The sequence below is a fragment of the Oxyura jamaicensis genome, chromosome 13 (genome assembly GCF_011077185.1).
Source record: "Oxyura jamaicensis isolate SHBP4307 breed ruddy duck chromosome 13, BPBGC_Ojam_1.0, whole genome shotgun sequence".
Lineage (NCBI taxonomy): Eukaryota > Metazoa > Chordata > Aves > Anseriformes > Anatidae > Oxyura > Oxyura jamaicensis.
The window spans coordinates 4,973,225-4,995,539 of NC_048905.1; the positions used below are offsets into that span (position 1 = coordinate 4,973,225).

The following is a 22,315-nucleotide window of genomic DNA, read 5'->3' on the forward strand; positions in this document are numbered from 1 at the left end:
TCGCTGAAAACAGCAAGTACTTGTACCAAGAAAATGGTTTTCATTGCACAGCTTTCAAACATCTCCATGTCTGTATACTAAAGTTATCGTATAATTTATAGTTTAGTTATATAACTATATATAACTTTCCTCCATTTTTTACTAATTTTCTCCATTTTTTTCAATAAGTGTAAGTTGTATTTGTAAAGTAGACAATGTATAAATTCTGATAATGACCATACTTAAATGGAATAGAGTATTTTTTTAAGTAGTTTTCATTAGTGTTTCCAGTGGAAGAGCAGGATTTGACGAGGTGGTGGTGTTCAGGCTCTAAAGGCAGGGGTAAGGTCAAATCTTATCTGTGTTTCCCAGTCCAAGAAATGACACCATTTCATGCACCTTGGTGGCATTTTTCTTTCCTGTGGTTTATTTTCTTCCTCACTCTTGTTACGTACGGTCTGTCTGCTTGCTTTTTTCCAGCTTCTTGTGAGTTGACATCCTTCTCTATATTTCTTGCCATTTGTGCTCTGCCCCTTATTCTCAGTTGCATGGTCATACTGTGAAACAGTAGTGAAGAATCTGGGATCCAGCTAAATGCATTTGTAATGCATTAATACAGTCTTCAGAAAGAGAAATACTTGAGATGGTAAAAGTAGTTTGTGTGGCGTGTTAGTCCAATACAACTTATACTGTTATACAGAGAATGTTTCAAACTGCTTTTTAACTGTATTAAAAAAGTAAATACAAAAAAAAATGAAACGCTTTGAAGATACTCTGATGCCAAGGGCTGCCAACTGTTCAATAACCCAGCCTCAAGGCTGGATTTTCCTTTTGCTATTTAGAGATCAACTGTGCTGATACATTTCATCAGGAGGACTAAGCTATGTTGCTTCAGTGACTTTAAAGTTAGAGCTCACTGCATGTTGTAGATGCTTGTCTTGAAATAAAATTGTGGCTCCTAGCACCCTCCTACTTGGTCTTCAAAACCTGTTGACATATGCTGGTTCCTGTTTTAGTGTATGTAATACATAACTATACGAGATCAGTGGCACAGCTCAGTGTGAGATCTTACAGAAAGAGAAGGTAGTTTCACGTTGCAAACTCTGTAAATAACTTGGTTTTATACCTGCTAGTGTCAGATTACTCATGAGCCCAAGATGTTGACTCTGAGATGGTCTGACCAAGTCTATTTTTGTGCAACACAGAGGATAAAAGATTTTCGTTGATTTTTTTTTTTTTTTTTTTTTTTCCTAACAGCAAGCAGCAATGTTTTACTGGGCAAAAGTGCAATTTTATCTCAGATTTTTTTTTTTTTTTTTTCAGATAAATAATAATTTTAAAGCCAACAGAGACAAGAAGAATGTTTGATTAATTTTTAGAGTTGATCTGGGGAGAAATGCACTGTAGGTTTTAATTTCACTCTGATATGTCCAAAGCATTTAAAATACATAGCCCCAACATATTGTATGACTTTAACATTTATTATTTGATTGGCATAAACCTTAAAGCTCACAGTGTGGGGTATTGGGAAGGAGAGGAGGTGGAAAAGAAAGTGTCCTTGTGAATGCACTGCAACAAATGTACCTTCTGTGCAGCAACTGTCAGGTGTAGTCCTTTTCGTAAATCTAGGACTGTACCAGGAATGTTTAAATGGAGAAAAAAATATTATTATTATTATTATTATTATTTTTGTGAATACATTGATTATTTATACTGTCTAGAAACTTTTTAAATGCTGTGACTGGCTTGAATGAGTCACAGTGAAGGGACACAATATATTTACTGTCCCCATTTAGTCCTGTTTCTAGGTATGAGGAAAGTCGTGTTACATAGATTCAAAGGCAGTTTCTCCTGGGGTGGTATTGGAGCTCAGCCACTTTACATATTGCTTAGAAATCCCCATGGCCTCTGTGACTGTCCATCTGGGCTACACATTATGTTAAAAGAGGTGCCTTGTTTGGGGTATGCTAACTTTTTATTTGTTTGAACAGAAATTTCTTTAGAGCTTTTCTTTCCTCAGTTATATTGCATGCTAATTTCTAAAGTTGCCTCTTGAGCAGAGTAAGTGCAGTTAACTTGGTAGGTATAAGGCTGCACTCCCCTACTCAATGTTTTAAAATAAATCATCTAATATCCTTTTCCAGGCAACATGCCAGTAGTACCAATCATTTGAACCAAGTTGGTGATTATTTCCGTTGGGCTGCAAAGTTCACTCAAAACATGGAGCTGACACCAGATGGGTCTCTAATGTAGTCTCAGTTGACACAACTGACTAGTAATTTGGCAGTAGGCACAAAGATCAGACCACTTTCTGTTTGTGTCCTCACAGAGCTGCAAAGTGAAATGAAGATAGCATTTTCTACTAATAATTATATACTTTCTGACCTCAAGCTAAGAATGTTATTCAGGTCTAAACAATGCTGAGGACCACTGACAGATGTGGAGAGCTGTGGTTCAATTCACCTCAGTCATCCGCTGCCAGGGTGTTGCTATTAAGTCATAGGCTATCTACTGGGAAAACACACAAGTTCCTTGACTGAGAGATGGGCAGTGTTGATCTGAAACAAAAAGCAGGTATGGGACGCATAGAACTAAAACCAGTTTGTGCCAACTGGAAATTACTGGAATAAATGAGCAGTGCAAGCAAGAAGAATTAGTATTGTTCTTTCAATAGGGTGGTTAAATTAAACAGTTTTCAACATGGAAATATTTTTTTTTTTTTGTCTTTTACAAGAGATAAAGATTTAATACAAAAAATACATTTTTTCATTTACAGGCATCAACTTATCACCATATTCAAGAAATAATGGTACAGTTATTACGCACGGTGAACAGAACTGTTATTACAATGAGACGAGATGATCCCTTAATTGTGAGTAATATTTTAAAGTATATTTTTAGTACTTTGAGACTCATTTCATAGTTATCCTGTAAAAATGCAAATGCAGTATTTTCAGAGACCTTGCTTGTGCACATTTATAGATTTTAAATTAGGAGCTTTACTCTTTTTTCATTCGACTGTGCTGCTGTAGTGTTTTTCAATGTTTAGTTGAACAGCAAGTGAGATTTGTGCTATATAAAACAACAACAACTAATAAAAACAAAATGCAAGCAAACAAAACCCCCTACATCTAAAGTTAATTGCTGTCTTATATAAATAATTGAATTGGTTGCTCTATTTCTTATAGTTTTTCCACATCTTTTACTTTTTCAGTGAGCTTGAGTTGCTTGTGGAACAATTGCCATTCTTGGCTGTTTCTGTAGGAGGAAGTTGATGCACACAGGGGAAACTTCTGGGCATATGCTTGAAGCGAGCACGTGCCCAAGATTTTTGTGGTTATGCTGTGGCTTGAAAGTTAGATTCAAGGAAAGATTATGCAATTTATTCAGATTTAAGTATGTTATCTCACAAACACTTCTCTTGACTTGGACTCTTTCTGAGAACACAAGCCTTTTGTGTTTAGTAGGAACTACGGAACTTGTCCCTCAAACTGTGCACTTAAGAGAAAATGGGCATTATATTTTAGTCTTAGAGAACTGCATTACTCTGTAAAATCACGAACAGCATTTACTTGATTGTTTCAGCCACAAGAAGTACATTGCATGTCTTTGGAAGGGTATGGTATTGCCTTGTTCTGGAAAATTAAAATAAGTTTTGAGCCAGTCAGAGCGTGATTGTCTGCAAATAATCAGCCTCCTAATAACTGCATACTTCAGAGGAGTTACTTGCCAATGGTTGCTTGAAATACACTAGTAGTAGATCTGCAAGTTTCAGAACTATTATTACCTGTGCATCAGACTTCTTGTCTGGGGTTGTGCAATTCTGTCGTGTGTATGTGTGGTCATAGCATGAAGAGGTTTTGAATGAAGATGCAGTGAGCTTATCAGTTATCTACAGCATTTGAAAATGCTTTCTGTACTTACAAAGAAAGTGTCATAAGAGTTGTATGGAAGATGTAAACAATCTGCTAAGGAGTATTTCTGGATACTGTGAACAGTAAATGAGGAAGCAAAATGAAACTTTTCTTAATCCAATAATAAGTATCTTAATTGCTATGAAACAGTACCCAACAAGCTGCTTACAGTCAGATTAAATGTGTTTTTGTTGTTGCTGTGTTTTTTTGTTTGTTTTTTGTTTTGTTTTTTCTCCTGTGATCTGTTCAGGTGTTTTATTTAAAAAGGTCAAATCCATCATGACTTTTGAAATTTGGATGTCTGAATGTTAATAATGCTCATCATCTGTGTGTATGTGTGTATTGGGCATTATAGAGATTTTTTGAAGCAAAATTTACAAGTAGATTTCTGGAGCTGAGGCAAGACCTCTCAACAGGACAATATTTTACATATGAAGAAATTGTAATGAGCAAATTATTCTTCTACATTCATAAACAAAAACAAGTAAAACAAGCTCATGTCATGTTCTGTGTACTACTTCTCTTAATTTTGCACATTATCTTCAAAAGCTCTCGAAATGGCAAAACTTAAACAGTCCAGAAGCATGGCTTTCTGCAGAATGCTTAGGTGAGCTCAAGTTTCTGCAAAGCTCTGCTGCTCAAGCTCTGCAAATAAAGGTGGGACATGGAATAGCTGCAGTCAGTCTCTTGGTTTTCGTATTAACTTGGACCTGATGTTGTATGGATCAGAGCAACGTTTCAAATTGGACCACAACTCTCAGGGAACAGAAGGCTGCTCTAGATTCTTTGATCTGTTGCTATGTTTCTGAATATTGCAAGTGTTTTAATTTTCTGCTGTGTAATTTTCCACAATTTGAAAATAGTGTTTATTGTGTGAAAAACAATGCTAATACAATCTTGCTAATATCGAGAACAATGGTTACAGTTTAAAAGACCTCAAATTCTTTGGGAGTTTAAATGTTCTGCGGCTGATTACAGGACTGGATTCAATTTGCCTGAGTGTACTGCCTTCTGGCAGGGATGAGATTTTCATAATCTTCTAGGTTGTTAGCAGAGAGGAAGTTAAGGGTTTTAGGCTTACAGTTGCCTTGATGTTAGCTTGCTACAATGCCGTTTGAACCTAGGGGAAGACTCTGCCTTGTGCTCAGCTGGTAACAACATGCTGCAAGCTTTGTCAGTGTAATTACTGGAAAGGGTCAGGCTAAGAAGGACATGATCTCTTCAGGAGAAGGTGGGAATGGCAAAGTAATTTGGCTATCTGTAGCTATTGCAGAGAAGACGTAAACGTCACTGAAGGTTTCATTGTGATGTTCTGGCAACTAAAGGCTGTAACAGTGTCTTGGTTATTTCCACTAGTAAAACAAAGAAACAAAAACCCTCTGTTCTTGAAGTGCTTCTAAACTTGTAATAAGTAAGGACAAGATTATTTTTGTGAGATTAGCTCTTTATGATCTGAATCTCTACAAGAACTTAGACTTTTAGTTAAAAGACAGTGTTTCAGTCAAGTCCTACTTCAGTAATTATAAAAGTAAAATGTATAGTAGTATGTAGAATAGGGAATTAGTTGTGTTCTGTACCATCTTGTTTATGTAACCAAAAATACTGTAAATGCACAATACACTTCTTAAAGGTCTCCTTTGGTACTCCCAAACTGGATTTTGTTCACGTTGTCAGTTAAACATGGTCAAGAGGATGTAGGTATGCCATGCAGAAAAGTTGTTTGACAGTATCAGTATAAAATATTGTACAAGTCATGACTTTGCTGTAAAGATACCAGGTGGAGATTCTTATTTATTATTTTTCAGCTATAGACAAGAATAAAAGTTATCTTTCTGGACATAAACGACAACTAGTATTTTGAGGGAAAATCAGAATATTTTTTTTTTTTTTTAAAAAAAAAAAAAAAAAAAAAGATAGAAAAATGTGAAAAGCTTGTGTGCTGTTAACCAGAGATACTCTAGATGGGATACTTTTGCAAAAGCTATACCACTTGGGGAAATAATGACCGGAGGAACCACTTTGAGGAGTTGACACAGTTGGAAAATTCAACATATTCAGATAGACTAGCTAAAAACTTTATTTTATTCAGTGTTCAGATTGAGACACTTTCTCTACCATTAAAACTGCAGAATGATTTCATGAAAGAACCAATTACTCATTTCACAGTTATTTTTCCTTTCTAAAGAACAATTAATTATTCACTTCCATTGTAATCTCAATATTGTTTGTTGTTAATCAACTCCTGAAATTTAAGAAAAAGCTCATTTTATTGCACAATAAAATCTAAATAACTTAATTTATAATTTTGTAACACATTTCTTTTATGAAGATGTTCTGTATCTAAGATAGCATAATTGCTAAGTATTGTGACTTTTTCAGAAGAGCTACAGTGAACCTTGCATGACCTGCTGATACATGACAGCAATCATTATTCTACTCATACATTCTGTACTTTTAAAGAAAGTCAGAATAATCTAAAATTACTTTATTTGAAATTCATTTTTTTATGGAATCAGCCTATGTCCTATACAATATTTTATAAATAGCACATTATAGTTGTCAAATATCTGTTTTTCAGAGAAGCCTATGGTGTTTTGTGTTTAAGGGCTATCAAGTAGTTTTTTTTTTCAAGATGTTTTTTCTGTTCTAAGAGTGTTCATATGCATTTTTTAACATTTAATTTTTACTTAGGGAGCTAGTTTCAGGCATTTCAATATAATTTTCTAATTCAGAAAAATTATTTTAGGCGGTACCATTATTTGCTCATTATCTGTCCATTTAAATTGGTTTTCTAATCCTGACATCATACAGTTGTGTAGTGCCTATTTTGTAACTTTTATTAAGTATATCAATTAATAATTCATTATTGACATATTCTAAATAGAAACCAGGGGAGGTTTAGGTTGGATATTAGGAAGAACTTCTTTACTGAATGGGTTGTTAGTCACTGGAATAGGCTGCCCAAGGAAGTGGTTGAGTCACCATCCCTGGAGGTCTTTAAAAGACGTTTAGATGTAGAGCTTAGGGATATGGTTTAGTGGAGGGCTTGTTAGTGTTGGGTCAGAGGTTGGACTAGGTGATCTTGGAGGTCTCTTCCAACCTAGACTATTCTGTGATTCTGTGAAATAAGAATCAACATTTGCACATTACATTTTCACATAATTTAGATGCTCCAGTTATGACTTATGAATATATAATTTTTAATGTATTTTATGGTGCTAGGACAAACATATATCTATGTTCAATTTAAGCAAAACATAAACCAGCTCGGCAATCTTACCCTCTTACAGTGGCTGAATACATATTATGGCTGATGTCTTCCTACTGTTACTTTTTAATGTAACAAACAGCCTTGTGCTCCAATGTCTTCAAAATTTTATGTAGAAAGCCTGTTTTATGTGACATAATGTGGAGAAGACTGGCTACAAAAAATTCTTGCATTTGGTATGTTTGGTTTTATTGTGAAATTTTGATACTTATTCTTTTGTATGAATAACTTCTGGCATACTTTTACTTCATTTTTGGTTAAGCTGTATTTTTTATTTATTTATTTATTTTGTTCCTGGTAGTCAAAGCCTCTGTAAGCCAGATGATGGAGGAGTTCCGTTCATATTCTTTTCGTTAAGGATTAACAACTGTGTACAGATCTGAATTCCAAGATCAGACAGTAAAATATAAAAAACAGTAACCATTTAAATAAGTATATTTCAGTTTTTCAGAAGTATTGCTGTTTGTTCAGATTATGAGAAAGCCATAGAGCCTTACTTAGAACTTTTGGATGGACTTTCTTAAATTAAATAGGATATTTTCTTACTTGTATAGTTTTACTGACTACAGAAATTGATTGGTGTTATGTAGCAAACCAAAATACTATTCAGTAATTTGGATTTCTTGATGTCTTTATTAAAGGCCTCATATTTATGAAAGCCAAAACAAAATCAGGTAGCTTAAAATGAGTTTTGTTTTTTTTCATGCTTATTATTTGACAAGGAGAAAGACAAAAAGACGTCTTTCATACAATAATATGTTATTGAAAATTAGCTCACTACAGGAAAAAATAATAATTACTGATTTTGTTAGTATTACTCCTGTTGGTATTACTTATTATTATGCCTTTGTGCCAGAAGGATATTCATCTTAAAATGATATTTTAATACACAAGAAACCTTTGCACACCTATAGATCCTTCAGTGTATCAATTACGCTAATGCAAAATAGGAATGCTGTTGGAATGCCAGCCCAAGCGATATGTGTATTTGAGTGTGATGTAAGGACATGCTCTTATGTAATTTAATTCTAATCTCTATTATATTCAGAAGTTGTTATTGAAGAGCTTTTCTGGCTCACTAAAGGCATACTTCTTGCTAGTAAAATTTCATGTACAGCTTTCCTTCTTAAAAGCCTTTGATAATTTTGTGTCTGTTATTTCCATACTAACTGTACTTACATTTTTTTTTAAAAAAAAAAAAAAACTGTCACACTTTATAACCTTGGGAAATTAAGACCAGCAACATAGCATACTGACTTGTAAATGATTACCAGTTTTTGTCATCTCTAGTCTTTTCTGACAAATGGTGTCTTCAAATATCTAGCTAACCCTAAGAACTGGTGGAACACAGAAATATACAAAAAGTGTAGGTATTTTAAACTAATATTGCACAACTAATACAGTTTGTTTTAAAAAAGGAGGATCTAGGGGTTAATCCATTGAATACCATGGCAACATTTGAACTAATCAACTAGAGTCACTTTTAAGAAAATTTATGCAGTACAGATTATTTTGTCAAATATTATTTTTTACAATCAATTTTGCATTTTGTAGGCCAGTGTGAACTCATTTACTCTTCTTAACGGGAAAAAAAATAAATAAATAAAAATATTTTGATATAGTGGTACAGGTCTTAAATGTATAGTGGCACAGGGTGCAGCATCAACATACTGGAGCATGGTCCAGAGGGAGACCACCAGGGTGCTCAGACTGTGGGCTGCAGTGTATGGTACCTGGAGAGAGGCTGTAAAAATTGGGTTTGTTCAGTCTTCAGGAAGTGAAAGCTTAGGAGAGCGAGAGGTCTTGAAGTCTGTCTAGTTCTTGCTGAAGGTATTGGGTGTTGGGATAGGGCAAGATGTAATAAATTCAAATTCTGATCAAATGTTGGGAAAAACATTTTCATTGTGGAGGTGGTCAAATTTTGGAAAAGGTTGCCCTTGGATGTTTTGAATTCTCCATCTTTGAAGATACCTGAAATTCAAACGCATCTAATTGGACCTCCTTTGAGAAGGGAATTAAGACTAGAATTAGTGAGTTGTTTTCTTTATATATATATATATATAAGATTATATGCAGAGAAGTCTATTAAATGACAAACTCCTAAATGATTGCCCTTTAAAATGAACCAATAAAGGGACAGAATAACATTTCAACCTGAAATTCTTCATTGTGGTAAATTCCCCTGGACTTGTTCTTGATTATGCAGTTTGTTTAAAGATCTTAAAAGTTCTTTCCCTTTAGTCCACGTTGCTTATAAATAGGAAATGAAGACTGTAGGTTTGACTAACATTGTCTTTTTAAAGTTGAGATTTAAACTTCTTTTAAAAAAAAAAGTCTTTATTACAGCATATGAAAGTGTAATTGGAAAAAAGGAAAAAAAGAAAAAAGAAGAGAAAATCTTACAATTCCTTTTCAAAAATAGTCTCTTCATGTGTCTTTATTCAGTGAGATGATGTAAGTAAATTCAGTTCTTATTTATGGAACAAACATTCTTTAGTGTTGTGAATTCATAAAGCCATATTTTCAGGTGTGTGCTCTCAAACATATTTCTGTTTCAGTGCTTCTTGAAATGTATATATATATTAAAAAAAAGTTTTTCCATTTAAGATCTGTAAGGAAGTCAAATCCACCAGAAACATTTTTTTTTCACCTTTTTTGTTTTTCTTCCTAATTCCTTTTTCTCGGGAACTGGATGATCAGATGATAGCTTTGGAGGTGAAGCTGAAGCTGGATTTTGTTCTTCATGTTCCAGTCTTTTCAAAATCTGATGAAATCTTCCTTCTTGTTGTCTGAAGTCATATTCTACACTATAGGAAAATTAAGAGATTTAAGCTAGTGAGTGAGAAATTCCTTATTTAAAAAAAACACATGGAAAAGATGCCTACCTTCTTAGAATAACTTGGCATTATTCAATATCAAAGCCTGGTTAAAAGGCAGAGGTTGCTGCCTTGAAAGTAAGTTGATTTGTTTATATTTTCTGAGGGAATCCCTTTTCTTTATGTGATATAAGAACTTCAGCATTGTGCAAAAAATGGGCCAAAAATCAAGGGAGAAAAAGTGAAATGTACTTGGATGACCTCTCAATGCATTTTATTCAATGGTTAGATTTTGATTCTGTGATCTAATTCACTCATATATTTGGCATGAATTCAAAACTCATATAATTAACTTGCTAAACGTGAGAAGTTTATCTCACTTGGGACCAAAATATATATATGAAATTAAGAAAAGACATGTCTTTGAGATAGGTGGTATGAGTTAACAGGGAAGTAGATAGTACAAGGCAACTCTCATTTTCTGTATGGAATGTCCTAATTTATTGATGTCAAATGAGAGCTAAGATAATAAGAGGAAGTATGTGCACAGAAATAAAGATTCAAAAGAATCAACGTGGAAAATTACAAGTCTGATGCAACCAGTACAGTTAAGCAAAATCAAACAAACAAAAAAAAAGAAGCTATGCTGCGTGTCTATCCCTTATTTCAACCACCTTTTCTTGTCAGGTAAATGAGATTTGTATTGGCACTATCTGAAGTGGAGGTTTTTACAGGAGGAGTGGAGAGTGGGAAGGATCTATTTGCTTGTTTCCATAATACAAGCGTTTTTTGAGGAAAAAATCACTATCAGGGGAATGCTGGGATGTCACATGTAGGCTCTCATCCTGATTTGGGTACTGAGCAGGAGAAATCTCTAAAATTTGTTAACATACATATTTTTAAAACACAGTATAGGTGTGTAGGTATGTGTATGCATATCTAAATGCATAACCAGTGCTGAACGATATGTTAAATTTAACTAGAAGCTTGTTTCTCTAACAATTAATGTATTTGTTTTTGTTTTGTTTTTAATTAAATAAAGTAAGTCATCAAACAAAGCAATATAATTATTCTAATTTAGCAGAATTGGCTAAGGGTCTTGAGACAGGGAGTAATACATAACAAATGTAAGGAGTAGAAGAAAGTGATGTAAACAACAAATTTTATGTGTCTCTTCAATTTTATCCTCTTAGGGCTAAAACTGCAAGTTAGTACTCCTCAGTAGTCATAAATCAGTAACACTGGAGAAGAAATACTCCTTTAATACTTAAGGAGTGTCTCTGTTCATGTTCCTTTCTTCAAAGTTTCAAATTTCATGTTGGAGGGGTAAGTCTCTAGAGGCAAGAAATCAATTCAGTCTCCATTTAATACTTGCCCCTTGTATTCTGATGTAACTGCTTGTTTTAATTTGCTATATTTATTTGTTTGTTATAATACAAATACGTGTTGTAGGATCTAGATTGCAATTCCCAAGTCACTTCACATAACCCTACTGATTAGGTGATAAAGGTAAATTTAGTCTGGTCTGAATTTGCTTCTCCTGTGAAGCTGAAGAGCTCTGTATTCCTTCAGAAACCATTGTAATCAACACTTGGAATGATACGAGATTAGTGTATTAATTGACTCAGGCTGTGTATGATACAGATGATTCAGTGACACTAACACAACATTCTGCTGTGTTTGAGTCACTACTGACTTAGGCTCTTGAAAAGCAGGAAAGGAGGGAGCAAGGTAAACAGTTCTGCATTTAATGACAACAGTGATGCTACCTTGGTAGAAAAAATACATGCACAGATCTTTTAGACTATATAAAACAGGAATTACATGGGTCTGTCTAGAAAAAAAAAAAAAATGATGAGCACAGTTACTTCCTTCAGAATGTTTTCTAATGAATCTGTAATGAACTTCAAATATTAGTTACTCAGAAGTCTTTTTGTAACTGCCTCTTGTGGGATATCTCTGTAAGAGTGGAAACAATTAAGTTTCTTTGCTGTCTTCTGTTTTGTCTCTTAACACTAGTAATTCTTCAGAGCAGGAACTGTGTTCTCATTTGTATTCTGCTAACTATTGCAATGTAAACCTCTAGGCAACCTTAACACCAGAACTACCTAGTAAACCAAAAGGCGCATCAGTGTCTGTTTCCTCTGTTTTTTATTTCAAATACTTGTGCTTTTTGCTCACAACCTCTCCTGTGTTAGAACTAGGTAAACTGAAAGGGAAGGTAAGCAGCTTAGTTTCTTCTTCTGAAGAGAAAAGATACCCTGTGGTAAAGGGTCAGAGATTGTTCAGTGGTTGTTCAGAGGCAGTTACTAAGTAAAGGAAATCTTTATTGTTCCAGGTTTTCCTTTTTATGGAGACTGAGTCCATGGTTTTGCATAATTCATGTGACTTCCTGCAGTCACCAATGTACTGTGGAGAAGACTAAGCAATTTTTATCTCAGAGGAGATGTGCGATTTAATTTGTGATAAGTCAAGTGCTTTGAGAAGAATAAATATTCAATTAATTACCAGAGGTTTAGGACAGTTCTCAATTGAGTTATATGTTGGGCGATAATTTCCAATGCTTTGTCCAACCCTGACTTTACAGAACCAGTACATAAATCTGTTTAATGGATTTGGCTTAAGTAGAAAATATGGTGTGAAAACCACATTCATATGGATATAGTCAATGTCTTATTTCCATTTTAAAAAGAATAAAATTAAAGGCATAGTACTTACAAGCTGGCAAAGCTAATGGTCTGCCATACTCTTTGAAATGAAGAGAAACTTTTCAGTGTAAAAGAGAGTCTCCTACCCTTTTTTATTATTATTTTGTAAATGTAAAGATGTATATATGTAAAACCTCAGAACATATTAATATCTTTGAAGGGATAAAAATTTTCTAGGAGATCTTTCAAATCAAGTTCATTCAATAATTATGCTGGGTCATGTCTAACTCCAACACTTGTTTCTGGCAAGTTTGTTTTCCACTAAGTTTTTATTATTATTATTATTATTTTTTGTTCCTTTTAATAAATGTTAAAACAATACAGCATATAAAAATGTGATATGTATAGCATTTTTTTATTTATTTTGTTTTGTTTATATTGTGAGAGAGGAAGAAAGAAAGAAAGAAAAGTATCTGCTGAAGTGAGAACTGTGGGTGTGGTTATTGGGTGGTTATTGTTTTGTTTGGCACATACACATGAACTGTAGCTGTAGCTTACTGGCATTTGTAGAATTGCGTGTTTATCTTTTCCAAAATCCAAATTTATTACAGATATCTCAGCTTGAAAAATGTAACAAACAGGGAACTTCTTCATCAGGAGCTGCTTCAAAGGTTTTCAAAGCATGGTGGTAACAGTAACATTGCGAAACATTGGTGGAAATTCCTATTTGAGGTCTCAGATGTATAGTACTTCAGATAACACCAATTCTAATTATTCTGTATTTGAGGGGGAAAAATGGTTAAAACAGCAACCCTTCACATATTCCCTTGGTCTTTTGTTAAAAACTCTATTAGTAATAATAGACCTTTAATAGCTGTGAACAGAACACAGTATTGTAAATTTGTCAGAGATAATCAGACAATGGGAAATTGTGCAAAGAAGTGCGGTACCTGTAAATGATACACGCGGTGTTCTGACAGGTGCTGCAGTTGTTGAGGTCTTGACCAGTGTGAAAAAAGTTGCGCCTGTAACAGACAGTAGTTTTATGTAATGCGTACTTGTAAATAAATTAATGTAGCTCTGTGATTCTCTCATGAAGAAAGAAAATTCTGTTAATGATTTGTATTATTCTTATTAAAAAATTCAGTGCCAAATTTTGTAATACATTTGCTTTACAAAACCCAACCCCCACACTTAACCATGCTGCTGCTGCTTATAAACTCACTTTAAAGTATTTGAATATGTATGCTTTTAGTGAATTAATTTGATTTCTACCCATATGCTTTCCATTCTTTCCCCTTTTCATGTTTTCTCACTTGAGTAAAAACAATTCAGACTTTTAACATTAACAGTTACCAAATGAAGAGCGTTAAGAAAACAAGTGACTTAACGGTGACTAGAGGTGAATAAGTTGTAAGATGGGGAGATTTGTATTAGAAACACTCTGAAGTCTCCTTACATCTGAAGAATGCAATAACATTTATATTAAATAAATTTTATTTGAATTAAAGTAAATGAGGTGGTACCAAGATAATTTTCTGTTTGCTCCTAGAATTAAAGGGGAGACTTTTCGCATAGGTTGTGCTACCTCCAGAAACACTTGCGATGTTGAGTTTTGCTGCTGTAGTTGCTAGATGATTCTAGCAAAATGGATGGAACTTGGTCATGAAATCTCTGTGTGAAACTTCAGGATACTTGGCAGAAATTTTGTTTTCAGCCATGTGGTAACTGTACTGAAACAGAGTACAGATATTGCTCAATGTGTGCTTTTCTTTTTAATGGTTAGACGCACAAACTTAATTGAAGCTTGTCCAAGCTGTCATACGTGTTAATGTCATATATACATACGGGAAGGAATAGGTATTTTCTTATGTTATTCCCTGAAGATCTCTATTTGGGTGGCAGTAGTATAAAAAGTAGTCTAGACTGCTTAAACTAGACTGCCTGCACTTGAGCCTACTTGGATATTTTTTCCCCCTTTGTGGTTCTTTAAAGTAAACTTTAAAGTAAACTTTTTTTTTTTTTTTTTTTTTTTTGGTATAGTTTTGCTTTTTTGTTATCAGTTTGTTTGTGGATTCTGTCAGTTGTGTCTAGGCTATTACAAACTTGGTGCAAGAAAATGGAGTGAAGATTACCAGATGTATTCCTTAACTGGAGTCAGTAAATAGTATTGATACACATGATTTGATGCTAAAATGAAGGTTTTGGTTTTATGCACAAACCAATTATGCATAGATGATTAAATCTGGGTGCCTGAGTGTTGTGGTTTGTGCAGTGTAGGGGCTGCTGTGGGGAAAGTAAACACCATCCCAGCCAGACCCAGTACGCTCAGCTAGTTGTGCTATGTATGAAACTAAATGTGTGATAACCTAGACCTCAAAGTGTTTTGTCTTGTTTTGTTTTGAAAGGGAAAAAAAATGAACTCTTTGATTTCTCTTGGTTCTTTGAAAGATTTATTTGCTGTTTTTCCCAAAGATTAAAATTACTTGATGAAAGTACTAGGTTATCATGAAAGATAGCTTTAAAATGTATCCTGTATATATTTATTGCAAGTTGGAACTGCTAGTAATGCTATGGAAAGCACTATTAAGACATTTAAAAATCTTTTTTGAGAATAAAAATATCTAAAATTCTACTTTGTCATATGAAGGTTCGGTTCTTCAGTCTTCTGATGTGACTTACATGGGTACTATGATTATTATTTATAATGCATAATAAGTTACATATCTAATCATTGCAGCTTTGGCTAATAGACATGATGCAATTTACTAAAAATAAATACAGATTGTGCATTCTTAATGACAGTACAGAAAGTGGTCCTTCTAAAATCTAGGATTCCTAAAAGATTTCTTGCTCAGAATCTTCATGCTGTATGTTCATTGTTTTAACCCCTTTTAAGCACTAATCTCCACCTTCTGAAAAACTTTCCTTATACACTGAAGATCGTGAAATTAACCTGGCTTTGTGCCTTTTCTTATTCTAAAGGCATTCCCCTTAAGCAGCTATTCTGTGTGCTATCATGAAATGTAACTAACAATGAAGTCCCCAACAAAAACAGCCTGCAGATGTGCTTTGGCCACTAATATGTTTGCTTGCTCATGAAAATAGGACTAATTTATTGAACAGAACATGTTTTTGCTGATATAAACTATTTCAGCAATAAGACTCTTGGCACTAAATGTGTATCTGACCTTGATAGAGAAAGCTGGCTTGCTGTAGTTTTGTTATATTGCATTAGTATATTAGACTGTTGGGTTTTGTTTCAGTACATAGAGATTTTAGCTAGATGGAAGCTGCCAGCTCTCGTGTATAGGTAGCATTGTATCTGACACCATAAATCTAAATAACGAAGAGTTAATAAACTGTCTCTCACACTGAATTTACTAAAGGCAGTGTTAATTAAAGCCAAGCTGTAAAGAGACTTGCCTTTATGTAGAGTCCCAAATACCTGAAAAACTGAATGAGATCATCTTTGTAAACTCATCTTTGAATATTTCAGGGAAATATGTTTCAGTAAAAAAGGTTAAAAGAATGATAATATCTACTTCAGATTTTGATATATTACGAATATTAAAATGCACCGTACCCTTCACTGAGGGCTCTGGATTTTTCAAGGTCTTGAATTACATTCAAAAGGACTTTAATCTTCTCCTGGTTCGACAGCAAGGATTCCTCTACAGACTGTAGCCTGCCTTGTAGGGCACATAGTTCACCATGTGCCAGATGAATTTGATTTATTTCACTGATCTCTTTGTTGGTTTGTGGGTTTGTTTCATTCCTTGGCAGATAAGACTTTATGTGAAATCCTTCTAAACAGCTGTTGCACTGTGAAACATCAGACGGGGTAGAATTTTTCTCAATTTCAGTATTGCACGAAGAAATAGATTTTGATGCATTACTGCTGGTCAATGACATTACTGCGTGATCATCATTTGTTAGTGTCACACAGCTGGAACCTGTTTTGTGCTCTCCTGCCTGTTGATGGTCTCTGAGGGAACAAGGAGATATGCTGTGGTTTGATGGAAGTGATAATGGAGTAGTTTCCTGACTGCTTGCATCTGTGCTGACTACAAGCAGCTCAGAGTCACTTTTGTCTCCTTCGCAAGAGTCAGAATGAGGATTACATTCACTGTAATTAGCGGAATGGCTTAGGCAAGGGTTTATTTTTTCAGAATCAGATGACAGCATGCTATTTTCATTGTTCTCATTGCTATTTGTGATAGTAGAAGAATGCAATGAATTACTTAAATTCACAGTTGTGTCTGGTGCATCCATGGAAGTATTGCTGTTTTGTGGAAAATTCACATGAATGTATTCAGGCACCTGTGTAGAAACAGTTGTCTTTTCTGTTACTGAGAAATCATCCGTATGGATAGGTCCGTTTCTTTGTGCTTCTGATGGTCTTTGACTTAACTGACCGTCTACCTTACTATTCCTAAATCCATCTTCCAAATGATTGGTTATTCTTAAATAACAGAGGTCTGAAGACATAATGTCTTGCTCAGAAAGATTGCCATTTGCTTGGATGCAATTTTCAGCCTCGGTTGGCATTTCTGTTAATGATTTGCTTACTGCCAGTTTTTTTCTTCTGAAAACAGGGAAGTGTTTCCTGAGGCTAGGGGATGTTTGTATGGCAATATTTTGAAGCCCCTTCTGAGCCTTGGGAAAAGATGGAGATTGTAGCAAAAAATTGTGGTGCCTAGCTACTTCTCTATTTCTGGTCACTAATGAAATATCTTGGGCTGGACTAGTACCCAGTTCAGTGACACCTGCTGTCTTCGTGTTCATACCATCATCTTTGAAACGAACTTGCTGAGATTTGCTTCTGCGGTGGTGTGGCTGTCTCATAAAATCGACTGAATCCAGACTGTTCCTCTTCAGCAACACTGGGCGCATTTTCATATTTTGCTGGGCCACCGAATCACAGTTTAAAGTCTGCAAATAATGTGTTTCTTTGCGACCCATTTCATTTGTCATTTGAGCTCTGTTTTATGACTGTGTTTCTTAGATGGAAATGAGTATCTTACTAATGAAGAAGCTAAGCCTTTCGTTCTTGTCGTTGTTGTTATATACCCATTTAGCTGACATGTTCTCTTTAGGGATACTCTTTAAAGTTTAATTGCTGATCAATCCAAACACTAGAAAAAGATAATAAATATCAAAATTAAGGAAATATTTTTTGTAGCTGGAGAATCCAGAAATCCTTGTGTTGTGAAGCAAACATAATTCTTCTTGTATTACAAAATTGCAGCAGACAATTATGCTTATAGGTAACTAATTTAAAGGTCAGTTTGAGTCTATGGCTTTCCTGATGGCTCTTGCTTTACAGTCAGATCTCCATCAGTGATGAAGCTTTTTTATGTCAGTCACATATGTCTTACGTGCATATTGTCTAACTAAAAGGCTTTATAACTTTTTGGGGCACTTTCATTTCTGATGCATAGTTTTACTGATGGAATTATATCCATTAATACCAAACTGAAATGCTTTCTTTAGAAAGAATTTTTCTTCAGGCTTGTTTTAATGTTGCAGATTCAACTCATCTTTCCAAACAGTTAAACAAAATGCAACCACTTCTGACCAAGCAAAACCAATATCCAGCAGGGTTCACTGAGAGACATTATTTTGTGTGGTTGATACTTCCGTTCATGCAAGTATGAAGCCAACTGCATCCAAGGGACTGTGTCATTTGGGAAAGTTCTGCAAGTACTTTGACATCTGAAGAGTGGTCCAGTGTGAATAACCAGCAAATGCACATTAACATGAAATGTTGCCTGAAAGTAAGAAGACAACAGTTGTAGATGAACAAACTACCAAATGTTGTAATTTTCTTCTACTATCTCTAACAACTCTTAATTGCCAGTGGTTTTGTAAGTTTGGCAGTGAGATACTGGTATAAAAACATTTTTTTTTTTTTTTTTTTTTTTCCCTATAACATTTGGAGCACCTTAAATTTTCCTCACATGAAATGTCATAAAACAACCAAAAATGGAAAGAAAACATTCAGAGTAATATTTTTTTTTTATTTGTTGTCAACAGTACTCATATGTAGGTTTGAATCTAGGGCCAAATCTAGATTTTAAGATTTAAGTCTTGTTTCAGAATTGACAAATGTCTAGTAAGTCTTGTTATGTATGAAATATACAAGAAGTGCAAAATAAAAATATTAGTATTTAATTTGGTTTCAAGATTTAAACAGCATTTTTTTATTATTATTTTTAGTTGCTCATTTCTTGTGTTCATATTTGAGCAGATTCTTGCTTAAGGGAAAATAAGTTACTCTGATGTTTTAAAATGAGATTAATGCAAATGGAACTTCCTGTTGGGACATGAAATCTTTTCCACACAGTATCCAGTTTGTGGTGATCAGGACTGAAATCAGCTGCACAGGCATGAAAAGCATTTTACTCGATTTGCATGGAAGAAACAGGACTCTAAAACTGTGGTTTGTCACTTCTGGTCCACAGCTCATAAAAAAGAAAATGTCAAACATTTTGAGTGACCATTTAGACTTATGGCTCTGAGAAAAAATCAGATCTATTATATATTCATAATGACGATGTATTGCATACAAAATATAATTAGGAAGCATAGAAGTCAAGTTGAACATCTTATTATGAGCCGACTGTTATCAAAATTTAACTTGCAAATATTTTAGTCTTTCTCAATTGTAATACAACCACTAATCTTTTCTGTGTCCCACAAATAAAGCTTTGACCCAATTGTCACAGTTGCCATTTCAATTATGAAGCTTAGTTTGCCACAAAGACACAGTATTCATAGGTTAAGGTATAATGAGCACTGACTACTTTTAAGTTCTATGTATTTGTTACGTAAAAATAGTATTATTAGTGAAGCTTGAAGTGGTAGTGAATTGTCACTCCAAATGCAGATTATGACCACATCTCCTGCGTTGATTATATGTCTTTCATAAGTTTGTGCTCAAGTGTAACATAGATGATTCCTTTAAACTAGGCAGTTCACCCTGTAGCAGGCTGAGCAGTGGCACGTTTCACTGACTCAAGGGTTGTGCAGTATTGTTTACTTCTTGGAATATGAACCCTTGAGCAGTTGACTGATATGTGGCACAACATGGCATGGGAAAGGCATGTAACAATGCATCACTAATTAACTTACAATGTTTTAGGGGTGAAGTAAGAAATTATAAAGGCAAGAGAGTAGGAAAAAAAAAAAAAAAAAAAAAAAAGAAGACTGCTTCACATATAACTAGGAATCACATAGGCCAAAAGTAATCTTGTTACTTCAAGATTTTCATCTTAACATTTGTTACTTTGATAGAATTTTGTTGGCAATCCTTGTTATACATTTAGACTCATAATGACTTTCTGAGTTAGGACATGGAGGTGAGTATATACCATATGTACTTTTGTTCAAATTATGTGCATTTAAATTGCATGTGTTTTAGTCAAGACTTTTTCACTCCAGATGTAGTTGCTGTTCCTCACCCAAATAATCTGTGTTATAAACTTAGCTTCAAATGTGGTTTCTCCTACCTACATTACTCTACAATAGTTTGGGCCCACATTCAGAATATGCAACAAATAGTGCTAGACTGCTAAATCTAAAATTGTCTGATGGAACAGAAGAGAATAGGGTAAAGAGGTAAAGAGGTAATAGGTAAGAGGTAATAGGTAAGAGGTAAATTTGTGCAAAATATGGGAAATATACTTAGGATTTTTAATAATCCGATAGGATTTGCTTTTATGATTACAGAATTACAGAGATTCTTAAGACTGGGGCTTATTTCCCTGCATGGCCTTAATTTAAGGCACTGTTCAACTGGTGATTTAATTACCATGACTGCTTGTATTACCTTAGTGTACTTTTTTTGTTGTTTTTAAGCATTGCACAAACTTTACTATATTTAACTTAGAGGAATTTATGTGATGTGTAGTATTACAGGGTATAGCAAGTTCATATAGTCTTATGTAACTTTCTGGTGAAGTAATTTTAGCAAAGTAATAATATGCTATTCTATTATTAAGCTTTAGAAGAAAATGAGAATATCAGGTTATTTCAATGCAGAGAAAAATGTTCCATAAGGTAACAGGAAACAATTATGTACATTAATTATCAAGTAGCTTAAATCACTGTACTGCTTGTTCACTGTAAACAAGTACACACAATAAACAAGTCAAGTAGTTTTTGCAAATAAAGTTCCTGTGCCAAGTTACGAATTCTCATATTGTTCAGTAATTACTGGAGGCTTTTTACAGTTTAATTTGAGAATTTATCCAAATAATGCAGTAGCATTCCCTGCTTCCCATCACAGCTGCTATGCTCCAGGCAAATGGACTACTTTAAAGTTACAGTTACCCAATTAAATTCAGGTAGGGGCTAATCCTACTTTAAATAAAAGTAGAAAGCCTGTAAGGTTTTTATAAGAGCTCTCTACTTTGGCTATAGAAGGCACGTGAGCTAGATTATTGCCTTCTTAATCTGCAAATTGCGCATTTAATTCTGTACGATTTCTGTTACCTTTATATCCACTCATCTGGGGTTAATATGGATTGTTATAATGAGAGTTTCAATGCTGTTGTTCGTATTAAAAAGTTGAAATATATATAGATAGCAGTGCTAAAATATTTGGGTTTAAAACCCAAAGTTGTTAACTTCAATAAATTACAGGTGTCTTTGTCTTCTAAGTCAATGTAACATTTCCAGTTAAAATGTTTAAATAACATTGTCCCAAACCCAGCATTTAATCTCTTGTACTTTTCTGGTACGAATATTTATAGGTTTTGTTTTGCTCGTTATTTTGCATTGACTGAAGTATGAAGAATTCTAATGATCTATTTTATAGAAATTCCTTTAATGTATTAATTATGTCACTCATAAAAATAAAAAAATGCCAGTCTTAAATTTATCTGTTGTAATAATAGTAACAGTTTTGGTAAGATAAATTTACTGGAGTTGAATTTCTGCCAAGGTTCCATGACCCTGCATCCAGCCTCTTCCTTCCCTTTCTTTCTGTGGGCAGCTGCTCATCAATCTTCAGGAAAGCCTTGTGCCATGGTTATTTTGCTTAATTAGCACAGTGGATTTGTTCCAGTCTCTTCATTCAGTGGTTGCTGAAGCAAGTGACCTACCAAGTGTTTGACGGTTAATGCTTATGATTAAACACTGCTACTAATATGGTGCATATTTCATGCTCTTCAAGACTCGAGTATATGAATCTGACTAGAGATATCATTAATTTCATTAATTATTTTTTATGGTTATTTTACCATTAAAGCAAATTTTGATTTTTAAAGTCTGCTTTGTGCACGTACTTCTGAACAGTGATTGTTAAACTAATTTTCTAACCTCAGAATTGTTTCTGAGTATTTAGAAGTGCACAGACAGCTTAGTTAGTCAGCCAGGCAGAGAATGACCACAAGAAATAGTTATATTTTTCTTATAATTTTTCTTCAATCTTTCCTTTCCTCTCTCCCTTTGAAAGTCAAACATCTGTTTTGGTTTGTATTTTAGGTTAATAACCGAAGCTATGTGTAGAGGGATGCAGTTTTTAAGGATGAGTGGAGATTGTAGGAAACTGCATAAATTGAAAAAGCATGTAGTGAAGGGCAGTAGTAATTTTGCAGGAGTACAGGTGTATTTGTTGTGGTTCTGCCCTTCTGACTGAATCGCAGCTGCAGTTTGATGAAAGTTAAATATTTGATCTGTTTT

The 22,315-nt window shown here is 34.2% G+C and overlaps 2 protein-coding genes across 4 annotated transcripts in view; one reads left to right on the forward strand and one right to left on the reverse strand.

The window, feature by feature from the left end:
- DOCK2 (dedicator of cytokinesis 2) overlaps nucleotides 1-22,315 on the forward strand; it is a 188,221-nt gene that overhangs the window by 71,227 nt on the left and 94,679 nt on the right. Inside the window, exon 27 of the mRNA XM_035338697.1 lies at nucleotides 2,756-2,851. Within this exon, the coding sequence (XP_035194588.1) occupies nucleotides 2,756-2,851 (96 nt within the window). The remainder of the gene's footprint in view (nucleotides 1-2,755; nucleotides 2,852-22,315) is intronic.
- Nucleotides 1,593-17,840, reverse strand: INSYN2B (inhibitory synaptic factor family member 2B). Of its 3 annotated transcripts, XR_004754402.1 has the most exons (5): nucleotides 16,212-17,840; nucleotides 13,576-13,650; nucleotides 9,748-9,968; nucleotides 8,746-8,770; nucleotides 1,593-1,604 (listed from the first exon to the last, which is right to left on the reverse strand). XR_004754402.1 is itself a non-coding variant. In XM_035338698.1 (4 exons), the coding sequence occupies exons 1-4, from the start codon at nucleotides 17,600-17,602 to the stop codon at nucleotides 7,522-7,524; spliced, it is 1,662 nt and encodes a 553-aa protein (XP_035194589.1). In that variant the 5' UTR covers nucleotides 17,603-17,840; the 3' UTR covers nucleotides 7,291-7,521. The 3 variants fall into 3 exon arrangements, 2 of the variants coding, with proteins under 2 accessions (XP_035194589.1, XP_035194590.1); XM_035338698.1 differs by lacking the exons at nucleotides 1,593-1,604; nucleotides 8,746-8,770 and adding an exon at nucleotides 7,291-7,560 and having other exon boundaries at nucleotides 9,812-9,968; XM_035338699.1 differs by lacking the exon at nucleotides 1,593-1,604 and having other exon boundaries at nucleotides 7,291-9,968.